General features: G+C 41.0%; 1 protein-coding gene across 1 annotated transcript; it reads left to right on the top strand.

Annotated features, from left to right (window-relative positions):
- Positions 1-657: 657 nt before the first annotated feature.
- Positions 658-10359, top strand: LOC139696721 (mucin-22-like). The gene is made up of 3 exons (XM_071595562.1): positions 658-756; positions 4842-5072; positions 7447-10359. The coding sequence occupies exons 1-3, from the start codon at positions 658-660 to the stop codon at positions 10357-10359; spliced, it is 3243 nt and encodes a 1080-aa protein (XP_071451663.1).
- The last annotated feature ends 2573 nt before the right edge of the window (positions 10360-12932 follow it).

Here is a 12932-nt window from a genome sequence, read left to right as displayed (position 1 = left end):
ACGCAGTTTAACAGACTAGAAAATCTCACTAATTAGATCAAGGGTGTTGTTTTCCGGAGTCATACCGTAGGATTTGAAACTTGGACCCTTCGATCAGCAGTCAAAATCTCTAGCTCCTGGGCATTCACTTTGCCAAAAGCGATATTATCAATCTTTGGAAATAGTTGGATTAAGTTTGCTACATGATATAATTTTAATTTTTTTTATAAATTGCCGTCATAACATATTCCCGATGCCGAAAGCTTCTTTAAGTTTGTATTGTTCAGGCTTTAGCAGATAATTCAGGGAGGTATCTGAGGACATAAATTTAGCGGCTCGAAGATGATGACACGGCCGATTTTCCCGTCAATCATCGCTCCATTATCGCCCCAAAGATTCTATCGTGACTAAGCCCACATCCGCCGATCACTATTTAACGACTCAAGCAGCTAATCCTTAATCCATTATTTGGTCAGAGAAAAAACTAAGATCATGTCGGGTTACCGCGGCAACATCGTATGGATAGGCAGCCTGCTGGCTCTGACCTTGTTTTTCGAGGATGTCGCATCTCGCTCAATACCCTGGAACGACAAGGGAGTGTTTTTTCACGATTTTGAAGACGGCGAATTTTCCCCGCTAATACCGGAGGAGTATCCAGGGTCCGTAACCTGGAGCATCATGACGTACGATGACCTGGACGTGGAGTTTGGGGGTCAGGCGCCGAGGCCCATCAATGGAGGAGGGAAGAATTTCGTTCAGTTGGATCTAAGTCGTGGGGTAAGCGGCTGTCCTCTCCATCACAATTTTTAAAATTGTATAAGATCACCAATGAGTCACAAGCGCAGGTGAACGTATTCCTATAGCATAATGTTTCCCTTGAGCCCCCCTTTCAATAACACACATCGTATGTGTTTCTATTGAGTCTTTCTGACAGAATGCTAGAGCGATTATCTTCTAATGCTTACAGGGAACACGGTGTCTAATATAGCCGGTCCTGAAGCTCTAAGGCTACTAAGCACGCTCAACTTTGTGCGCGGCCAAATAGTCCTAAATGTTTTCATAACTGAAATTTTTTTTCGATAAATTTAAAAACCTGATTGTTAATGGAGTGATCTCAATCACTTAAATACACGTAACATTGTGGTCTAATGATTTTAGGAAGACACTTAGTTATACTACAAGAAAGCAATATAGGAGGTGTGATAAAAAATAAATGGAAATTATTTAATTTCGCTATCTGTTTTCTTTCGATTGAGTTCGTCTTTTTTCTTCGTACCGCTATGCTTTTTTGTCAATGAAGACCAAATTTTGTAATATAGAGCTTTAGCGCAGCTTTCTTTACTGCTCCTCTACAACATACCTTTTGTGAGGTAAAATGCACAATTTTTCTGCATGATAACCTTCTAAAAACATGTGCAAATAATTTTGCAGAAATATAGTACTCGATGGATGCGAATCGGATCAAAGGATGTCCCCGACCGAGTAGAAAGTATTTATTTTCGCTCTTAAATCTTTTCTTGATATTTTTGCGCGTAAATATTAATTTGCGATATGTATTCATGTATAATGGGAGAGATTTCCACCTCTTAAGGAAAAATGCGGAAAGACAAAAGTGTGTGCATTCAAACTTCAACATCATTATTATTTAACTGTGTGAAATGGACAATGTCATTGAAAGGAAATTCGCTGGGTGTCAAAACGCATCATCACCTGCATGCACGACCGATAAAGAGAGGCAGCCACGCGACTGCGTCGTAAACGCGACTGGCGTCATACGGGAAAATAATAAACTCTGTGAATATAAAGATACAACTGACGTAGGATATACGTGGATTCGACCTTATGAAAAGACTTCTTATTTTGCAAAGGCACTTAAGTGAAAGAGCATTGGTTTATTTTTCTCTTGGCAATTGCATGTAGTGGGTCGCGGTAATCTAGAGGTACTCGTGGAGCGTTGGACTACCGACCGGAGTAAGCTCCACCCAAGCTGTGTGATTTTTCGGGTACCAGATCTTCGTGGGAAACCATAACTGGCAAAAGGATAGGCATTAGCCCACCTATCCTGATGTGTGAATTTCACACGCCGTCGCCCACTAAACCGACCTTCGGGTTGATTACTGTGTTTATGGTTTTTTTACTTGAATTAATTTTTGTGACTTTTATGCAAAATAGAAAACTATTTCAACTAATAACTAACTCTTAGGAAAAATGCATACTTTTCCCCGTGCAATCTATTAAAAAAAACGAGACAAAATAGAAACAAATGAACTCATCCTTAGCTCCATGCCTGAAAAACATTTCATTTACCTTTATCTATGTTTAGTTTCCTGGTCACAAGAGAAATGAATGACCTATGACATTAATAACGCGGCAAACTCCACCAGTTTTTTAGACATTTTCTCGAACCCTGAAACATTTATCATAAGCATTTAAAATATGATGAGTACGATAGATAATGGAATTTTCCACATTCCTTCTGTGATTTTCGAAGTTATTCTTGGAGCCTGGAAAGAGCCACCAAAACAGGATAATCAAACCGAAGGCCCATTTTGATTGTCTATGATAGTGCTGTACCTGAACTAATGATCCCTATGGAGTGTGAAATCCATACAAATAGGGTTGGTGGTGTTGTAGCTCTTTTCTCGTACGCCGCATGCGACGTCACAGGATGCTGGAGGCCTTGGTATGTTGGAGGTCTGTCCTGTGCGTGGTTATAATTTATTTTTTCATTCCTTTTTCGTATAAAAAATAACTATTTTATCGAGTGCAATTGGCACATGTTTTGAACTAAGTCTTCCGCTAGCTTTTATGTAAGTTTGCAGGTTATTTGAGGTTTTTTAGAGAATATTTTTTTCCCTTTTCCCCTCCTCTCCCTTATTTTCCCTCATCCCTTACCGATCCCACCCTGGTACTTGCACCTGTTGCCACAAACCTTTTTGGTTAATTGTGGGGTATTTATGTAGATGTAGATCTGGTACCCGGAAAATCACACAGCCTGGGTGTAGTTGAGATGTGTCCATTGTCACCAGGGATCGAGCCCATTCTAGCAGTGGGGCTCCACTTGGCCTTCGACCTTGAACCTCACCGGAAGAAAAGCCTGGAAACATCGCGAGGTGATGAAGTGGCCCGGTGGGGCTGATTATAACTCTGGGTAAGAGAGAAGAAAAAGAACACCCTCCGAAACGACGACTGGGGAATATAACGCTCGACTAGTCACTTGTATTTGAAGAATAAGCAGCTTCTTCGAAGTTCAAGCCCATTCCTTTGTGTCACTCCAGCCATCGCTCCATACATTGATGACTCTGACTTATTCGAAGGCCGGTGATAGTTGTTCGCTTGTGCGATTGGCAGGAATCTTCCTGCCAATGCCCTAACGCTTTACCGCCTTGACTATGTATCAGGAGGAAAAAATTGCTGATTAGCCTATACTCAAAATCTTTGAGCTAGGAAACCAAATTCTGATATGAACAGTGAGAGTAAATATTGGGGAGAAATTTATTTTTAATCGATGGTGCGCCACAGAATTTTTCATTTATCTTCATACTGCTAATTATACAATATATGGTGCCGTCTGAATAGAAAATGATTGTAATAATAGATACTAAAGACTTTATTTGCCTTTCATTACCTTCTTTATGTGTTCTAAACATTTCATATTCCAAATAAATAGAATAACCATGTCCGTTGAACGATGGCATTCCTTCCGAATTGTTTATAAGTTTTGGATACTATTTTATCAAATCCACCCAGTCTGAGGAAGTTCCATGTGCGGTTTGGGCTTGAAATATCTGCTATAAATACCTCTTTAACTTTTTGGCTACTCGAAAACGACCGATTGAACCATGGATAATTGTGGCGCATTTTTTAAAATACCGATTGAACGAATCATTGTGGCACATTTATTTTTTTGACAATTGTACCTGAGCATAAAATAAATGGAATTCCGAGGATTTAGATTATTTTGCGTTGAAAAATTGAATTGATATTTATTTCTGCTGCAATCGGCTTCTATATCTGGGAATTTCTACATTTAATCTCACATCGATTTTTACCAAAAGCATTATTTGCGAGGGTCAAAGACATGACGTGATATCCGCCCGTCCCTACTCTGGTTCAACTTACGTACATCTAATAAGCAGCTCCAGGGGTGGTAGATGAGATCAAACGTTTGCAATTTTCTAGATTCCAAGTTCAAGAAGTTCTCTCGGGTTTCCCACCGGGTCAGGTTGCAGTACACCGACGTTTCGAAGGCTGACTCTGCCATCGTCTTCAATGGATGTCCGGCACTTGCACAAAGACACATTGAAGACTTGTCTTCACCCTGAAGACGATGGCAGAGTCAGCCTTCGAAACGTCGGTGTACTGCAACCTGACCCGGTGGGAAACCCGAGAGAACTTCTTGAATACCATACGCCGGGAAAACCTGAGATCCTTCAGATTCCAAGTTACTTGTTTGAAAGGTCTTAGTTGACGGAGTTTATTCCAAGCCAATGCTAGTCGTTTAACTTTACGGATGTCAATGTGTCTTTGTGCAAGTGCAAGACATCCATTGAAGTAAAAAAACTTCCTTAATTTTCCCTTAAGAGCCATAAGAAGATGCTTCCATTTCCATAAGAACCCTTAAGAAGATGCTTTTCCATTAATTTGGTCAAAATTACTTAGGTTTTTACTTTAATATTTTCTGCGTAGTGTAAATTAATTTCGCGTGGGTAGTTTAAGCGATAATAATTCATTAAAACTACTGAATGAGAAGCCATAGAAAGTGATGCCCCCTCGTTTGTCATCATTTGCTGTTACATGACATTTCTTTGGATCTTCATTTTCTCCCTTTTGATTTATAGAATAATTTAATTCCTTTTCAGGTATCAAGTGGTTCACATTTCAAAACTCCTTGGCTGGATGCAAAGAACGGAGCCAATGTATCCTTCGATTACTACATACGCTCGGCACTCCCAAGAGCCAGCGGCATCCAAGTCTACTTCCTAGAAGAAGGGGGTGGTTATCAGAAGTCCATCCTATCACTCTACGAAGCCAGCAATGAATTTATGACTGCTTCTGCTTTGATTCCTGCCGACGCATCGAGTCCTTTACAGGTACATACGTGGGCATTTAATTCCTTAATTCCTTAATTACCAGCCTGTGGACGTGAAGTTATTCTAGGAGAATCTGAAGGCAATTCATTGCCTTGAACTCAAGAGTTTAAGAGTATTTCACAACAAAACTGAGACGCCCGCGGACCCTAAGTTAGACACCAATGAGTTCTTCTTTAATTTATGGGACAATAATTTAAAAAAGCGCTAACAGAGTAAATCTTGAGTGATTCTATCATAATTTACTTATCTTAAAATTGTTTTGAAGGAATATATTCTGAATAAATATTGGGAGAGACTACGTCTTTTATTTTGCATGCTTGGTGTGTAATCAATCACTGCCAGACTCTCTCGGTGCCTTACAGGGTACCATGTACGAGAATAGAAATAGAAAAACTAGAATACAAATGTTTTCTCGATCTCATCAGTTCTGTTCACACTACTGCAGAGTAGGTATTATTCTTGAATCTAGAGGTTTTAATGTATGAGTGATGTGTTTCCAACACGGTGAAGCTGGAAAAAAGCGAAGCCGATTCTTATTCCCGTCCCGTTGCGACCAAATATATTCCACGGTTTCCCACGCCACTTAAAGTTCCTTGAGACTACAAATGAATGTTAATTTCATAATCATATATTTGTATACTTTTGATTATTGTTTAATTGGCATTACTTTACATTTGCTATGGATAAAAACAATTACTTTTACTATTAATAACTAGGAACGATATCGTGTAACAAAACTAAAATTATTCTTAAATATTTTTACTGCCAGCTTACGTATGGTGGGTACAAAACCATGTATTGTAAACGCTTCACATTATACACTCCAATTCCTGGGTTCAACTGATACCAAAGTCAAAGTAGCAAGATATGAGTAAGTAACAGAACCTGACAAAACAGAGAACAATCCCCTTTGTGTGCATTCAATGGTGCCGGCCATAGTTTCCAGGTCGTTATCGAACTGGCTTGATCACCAAAAGTAACGAGCTCGAATATTGCTTAGGGCATGAGGGGAAATCTTGTTGTAAGATAATTAATTGAATTAGGATGATGCAATATAAGCTCAGTGGTTACATCACCTAAAAACGAGATCAAATTTGTGCCCACTGATTGGAAGGAAAGGACTCATTTTATTCCTTCAGCTGTATAAGATGGCTGCACCACCGAAAATTTTAAATCATGTAAGAGTTTCTTTTCTTATGTGTTCTGTGTTTGCTATTTCTCACATATGTGCCAGCAAACGTGTGTGCGTGAAAGTATCGATCAAATCCAACCATCCACTGCAGCGAGTAATGTGCGAAGAGAAATGTGTGAATCGAGGGGATTAGAATTAAACAAAACTCCAAATATAAGAGAGAAGCGAGAGATGCGTAGAGCGAAGCGAGCGAGAAACTTATTTCTAGCATATGGCTGAGCTAATTCTCTCGTTCACGTTTATCCAGAGACATAATCACTGATAGTTATTTTCTAATTAAGAAGGTATTGGTTGAATAGTTCCCGATTGAAAATTAGATGCAGAAGAATTAGCCTCTTAGTGCATGCCTCAAACATAGATAAAATGTTTCTTCTGGGCCAATTGTTTCACGCAACGAGGTGACTTTCATTCTTATGTCATCCTTAATTAAGTTTTAGTTCCGCATACAGCAGATTCGTTTTTACGAAGAACAGTCTGTATGTGCCATCGAGTTTCTGGATTAGGCGGTGGAATTTTCCATATTCCCGCTTACAATATATGTAAATGTTCATCCAGAATCACCGGAATTTTTCTCTTTTGTCGCTGACTAAAGAAAAACTAATTTTTTCTCTTCATTTCCTCCTTAATCAACCATGACTTAATATGATACATTGCACTTTTAAGTTTTTATAAATATCTTTGTAACTACAAATATAACCACAAGACCTCTGCTCTTATTGCCTATTCCCGTGGAATAAAAACTTCCTAGCTAATTGAGAAACTCGCTATAATGGATGGACGGACGGATGCATCTTATCCGCCTCGTTAAGATCTTCCTCACTGAGGTGGGTGGCCCCAAAATACGGATTAAAAAATCTTGACCATGTTATATAATCCATTTTATTTACCTACTCGATTTTTTAAAAATTCATTATCTATCACTTTTAATTCGTAATTATGAACCCTAATTAGACTTGTTTGCTACATTTTCAAAATGTCCCATTAATGACCATAGCTCTATATTGTGTAGAGCACACATATCAATAATATTAATGAAAATGTAATCTCTATTAAATGACTTCCGGTAAACAAATTACCTTGCACCGAGCTGCACTATAATTAATTTTGTAATATAGGTTATTAATAGAATACAAATTGTAATTTCCCCTACAACCCTGTGTAATATATCCCCTATATTTACAGATCTGGTTTTACGGAAACGGAAATGCTGGAAAAGGAAGAGATATCGTTGCCATTGACAACGTGCGCATCGATCTCAAGGACGAGGCAACCACCACTCAAACAACGACCCAAGATAACTCGGGCACCAGTACCCGCGGTACGAGTGAATCAAGCACTCATATCAGAGAAGAGTCTACTGTTACAACGACAGATGCAGACGCAACGGCAAAAGCTTCACAGGGAGATTATACATCACATTTGAGTACTGGTCCCTCGGAGACAACCTCTGTGTCAACTACAGACACAACACCAACTGTAAGAACAGAATTACCTTCTGAAACCAACGATGATCAAACGCAAACAGCAGAAACTACTGAAGCAGGTTTTACAAAAACAACCGAACATATAGAAACAACAAATACGCCAATGCACACCGACAGCACTCCAGCCGAGTCCCCTTCAGAAACTACCGCCGATGATTCGGGAATGACCACCGAAGATGGCCTCGTCACAGGTACTGAGGAATCGAAGACTTCGGAAAGCGCAAACTCCGGCACTCCGATTCAGATGTCGACAACAGACGAGACTGTCACGGTCACGGAAAAAGAGGACAGTACCGTCTCGGACGAAACTCCCACGACACCTAAAGAGGCTACTTCGTCAACGGAACTCAGCTCGGCTTCAGACAGCGTGACTCAGCCCGATGGACCTACAGCTACGGAGCAGAGATCAACGTCAGAAACTGACATTCAAACCGTCAGCACTCCATCCGAGGAACCTTCAGAAACTACCGCCGATGATTCGGGAGTGACCACCGAAGACGGCCTCGTCACAGGTACTGAGGAATCGAAGACTTCGGAAAGCGCAAACACCGGAACCTCGATTCAGATGTCGACTACAGACGAGACTGTAACGGTCACGGAGAAAGAGGACAGTACCGTCTCGGACGAAACTCCCACGACACCTAAAGGGGCTACTTCGTCAACGGAACTCAGCTCGGCTTCAGACAGCGTGACTCAGTCCGATGGACCTACAGCTACGGAGCAGAGATCAACGTCAGAAACTGAAATTCAGACCGTCAGCACACCAGCCGAGGAACCTTCAGAAACTACCGCCGATGATTCGGGAGTGACCACCGAAGATGGCCTCGTCACAGGTACTGAGGAATCGAAGACTTCGGAAAGCGCAAACACCGGCACCCCGATTCAGATGTCGACTACAGACGAGACTGTAACGGTCACGGAGAAAGAGGACAGTACCGTCTCGGACGAAACTCCCACGACACCTAAAGGGGCTACTTCGTCAACGGAACTCAGCTCGGCTTCAGACAGCGTGACTCAGTCCGATGGACCTACAGCTACGGAGCAGAGATCAACGTCAGAAACTGAAATTCAGACCGTCAGCACACCAGCCGAGGAACCTTCAGAAACTACCGCCGATGATTCGGGAGTGACCACCGAAGATGGCCTCGTCACAGGTACTGAGGAATCGAAGACTTCGGAAAGCGCAAACACCGGCACCCCGATTCAGATGTCGACTACAGACGAGACTGTAACGGTCACGGAGAAAGAGGACAGTACCGTCTCGGACGAAACTCCCACGACACCTAAAGGGGCTACTTCGTCAACGGAACTCAGCTCGGCTTCAGACAGCGTGACTCAGTCCGATGGACCTACAGCTACGGAGCAGAGATCAACGTCAGAAACTGAAATTCAGACCGTCAGCACACCAGCCGAGGAACCTTCAGAAACTACCGCCGATGATTCGGGAGTGACCACCGAAGATGGCCTCGTCACAGGTACTGAGGAATCGAAGACTTCGGAAAGCGCAAACTCCGGCACTCCGATTCAGATGTCGACAACAGACGAGACTGTCACGGTCACGGAGAAAGAGGACAGTACCGTCTCGGACGAAACTCCCACGACACCTAAAGAGGCTACATCGTCAACGGAACTCAGCTCGGCTTCAGACAGCGTGACTCAGTCCGATGGACCTACAGCTACGGAGCAGAGATCAACGTCAAAAACTGAAATTCAAACCGTCAGCACTCCATCCGAGGAACCTTCAGAAACTACCGCCGATGATTCGGGAGTGACCACCGAAGACGGCCTCGTCACAGGTACTGAGGAATCGAAGACTTCGGAAAGCGCAAACACCGGAACCTCGATTCAGATGTCGACTACAGACGAGACTGTAACGGTCACGGAGAAAGAGGACAGTACCGTCTCGGACGAAACTCCCACGACACCTAAAGGGGCTACTTCGTCAACGGAACTCAGCTCGGCTTCAGACAGCGTGACTCAGTCCGATGGACCTACAGCTACGGAGCAGAGATCAACGTCAGAAACTGAAATTCAGACCGTCAGCACACCAGCCGAGGAACCTTCAGAAACTACCGCCGATGATTCGGGAATGACCACCGAAGACGGCCTCGTCACAGGTACTGAGGAATCGAAGACTTCGGAAAGCGCAAACTCCGGCACTCCGATTCAGATGTCGACAACAGACGAGACTGTCACGGTCACGGAGAAAGGGGACAGTACCGTCTCGGACGAAACTCCCACGACACCTAAAGGGGCTACTTCGTCAACGGAACTCAGCTCGGCTTCAGACAGCGTGACTCAGTCCGATGTGCCAACGGCTACGGAGCAAAGATCAACGTCAGAAACTGACAATCATACAGTCACCGGAACTGAGGAAGCAAAGACGTCTGACCAAGTTACCACGGAACAATGCATAGGTAGTTCGTCTAGTCCACCCATAATTGGCAACATTCAAGTTAGTTTGTATACAATGGTGCGTATGACACATCCAAACGGAGAAGAGGAGGTCGTAGTGTTCATTAATGAAAATAGGAACGATGCCCTACCAGTAAACCATGACATATCCCAACAACTGATAGAAATTCTCGACAGTGCTCAGAAGAAATCTTGACTTTGTTTTTCATGTCAAATTGACCTTGTAAATGAACATAAATAGATGATTATATCTAAAGAAGTCATAAAGTCGTAGAAAATCCTAAATATGTGTTTTTTGTATTTTGTGTCAAAAATAATATTTATTCTTCAATTTCTTGTGCTTCCATTTATGTGTGCGAAATTGTTTTTGTCACTGGATATCATAATTTCTGAATATCCATTACTTATACAAATTCAATCATTTTCTGTACAGTTGAATGCACTGTAAATGAATTAAATTACTATAAAATATATTTTTTATGTTGATTCAAAGGATGTACAAGAAGTGACTTTTGTGTTCTGCAATTGTACTTAATAATGAAAACACGAGCTTTCAGAGGAGTTTTAATTACAATATGCTATTAAATTCCACAGTAAAGTTGAACAGAGCCATGTGAACAAATATTCCTCTGGTCACGTTATAATGCTCCATGTTATATGTTCAATATATTACCTATATCGACCCTCGTAGACCTGAGTTCATAACTTGGAAGTTTACCTGGCCCTAACGGGAAGATAAATGGGAACAAGATTTGAATGGCATCCAAAATATGGTGAAGTCTTCCCGGGATTTCCACCAGGTTGGGCCCGGATTACTGCCGACGTTTCAACGGACGAGTTGTCTGTTGCGTCATTTTGTTGGTCATGATACCACATCTGCATTAGCTCATTGGCTAGTTTTTGACAAGCCGCAAATTCCAGACTAAAGTGTCGCACTATCAAACACGTTTTTATCTCGCTTAGGGAAAATGTTGAATCCGCTCTCTTGAATTGGAAATGCGGAACTTGTATTGACTAATTTCATAATATTTTGGACTTGATCGAACCAGGTCTCTGCAATGTTTTGACCACGACTGGCCCCGAACTCAGAGCTGGACCAGTGGTATAATTTTCTTTTTTATAAAGGTGGAATATTTTACACTTGTCTTAAGACAAACGCATGTCACCTTAAAAGTTTATCTCACCTTTAAATTGCAACTTTTTAGTGTAAATAAAATAATGAATAATTCTTGTTTTGTTATTTCATATCAGACTGTTTTTCTGACTACAAGCAATAATGACATAAAATGTTTAAAATAGAATGTAAGAAGCTTGCGACTTGTGGCAATGAGCATAATTAATCCACACTTGCTACCATGAAAAGGTTTGGAACCAATATCGACCAATGCTATTAGTCGAAAACAAGTTTTTTTATCAGCCTTCCATCAACATGTGAACTCATGCATAAATATTAACTTCTCTCTTTTCGCACTATTCAGTTCTTCCTTAAATGACATCAGTCATAACGATACTGTTTGCCGATGCTGATGCCTGGCAATTCAGCGGAATGACTACCGATGACATTTTTAGATGTCTGCAAGGTTGCCATCGGGTGACTTAAGTTTAATGGAATATCCCCTAGAAAGATTTAAAAAATGGAATTTAATTTTCATTAGAATTCGGTGATTAAGCAGGTGTGACTCGAGCGGTCTTTTTGCGTTGTGAATAATTCGGTGCTTGAATTATTCCCTGTCCTTCATAGCTTAGTTTATGTTGAAATAAAAGAAATTGAATTATAAAAATTAGGGCAAAACTACAGGGTTAACGACAACCGATTTCGAAAATATTTTGCATGGATGGCGTTGACATCAACAGCAACTCTTGGCCCAGGGTAAATCCGCTTCGGAAAAATCAGCAGGAACTAAAACAGATAGGATACTCTAACATCAGATTTCCTCATGGTCAAGTTGGCCATTCAGCCAAGGGATTCCAATCATTGCTGAGTACCATACAGAACCAATGTGATAGGTATGACATGAGAATCAATGAGTAAAACAAACGTAATAAAGTTCTCGAGAAAGAGGAAGACCAATGTAAACATTGAAGTGGAAGGACATGTACTAGAGCAGTTCAATTATCTAGGATGTGTTTTGGACGAAGATGATCTAAGCAGTGGTATACGCGTAGGAATTGTGTTAGGTAAAGGAGCCACAAAGAGCAGGGAGACCTTGAGTAATATTTTAAAGAAAGGATTAATGAAAACTTTGATATAGAGCATAGTTTTTTGCGGGATGAAAACCTAGTCGTTAATGCAAGAGAATAAGCATTCATATATATTAGAGGCTTTTTAGGTGAGGGTGTGACGAAGAATGAGAAATGAAATAGGTGGAAAGGAAAAAAAAGAAAAGAGAGAGGGCTATTAGAAGAAGTTCCAAGGAAGCACATAAAGTGGATGTAGGGCGATTAGAGTGGCGATGGAATGCAGTAGACCGATAGTTGGGAAAATGTTGAGTTAGGTTGAGGTGTAAGAAGAAAACGATTACGAATGTTGGACTTAATCCAGGTAAAAATTGCATAATAAAGATTGGATGCATAAAATGTGCGTTATAATAAAATAATTTGTGTTTTACATAATATTATGGCCTTTATTCTCATGTTCGCATCGAATCTGGACCGGTGTTAATATTTTTACTGCTAAACTATTTCCTATATTTTTATTATAATCTAGTATATCGATGGTTGGTTATAATTTGGCGTTGAGAAACAGGTAACAGAACTGGCAGATGATAG

Source organism: Hetaerina americana, unplaced genomic scaffold (genome assembly GCF_022747635.1).
Source record: "Hetaerina americana unplaced genomic scaffold, ioHetAmer1.1.p SCAF_1, whole genome shotgun sequence".
NCBI lineage: Eukaryota > Metazoa > Arthropoda > Insecta > Odonata > Calopterygidae > Hetaerina > Hetaerina americana.
This window is presented reverse-complemented; position numbering and strand designations above follow the sequence as displayed.

Excerpts from the sequence above, each read along its gene's own strand:
- LOC139696721 (XM_071595562.1), top strand. The coding sequence starts at position 658 with ATGACGTACGATGACCTGGACGTGGAGTTTGGGGGTCAGGCGCCGAGG. Across the intron at positions 757-4,841 it reads AGTTGGATCTAAGTCGTGGG|GTATCAAGTGGTTCACATTT; the intron begins GTAAGCGGCTGT and ends ATTCCTTTTCAG. Across the intron at positions 5,073-7,446 it reads ACGCATCGAGTCCTTTACAG|ATCTGGTTTTACGGAAACGG; the intron begins GTACATACGTGG and ends CTATATTTACAG.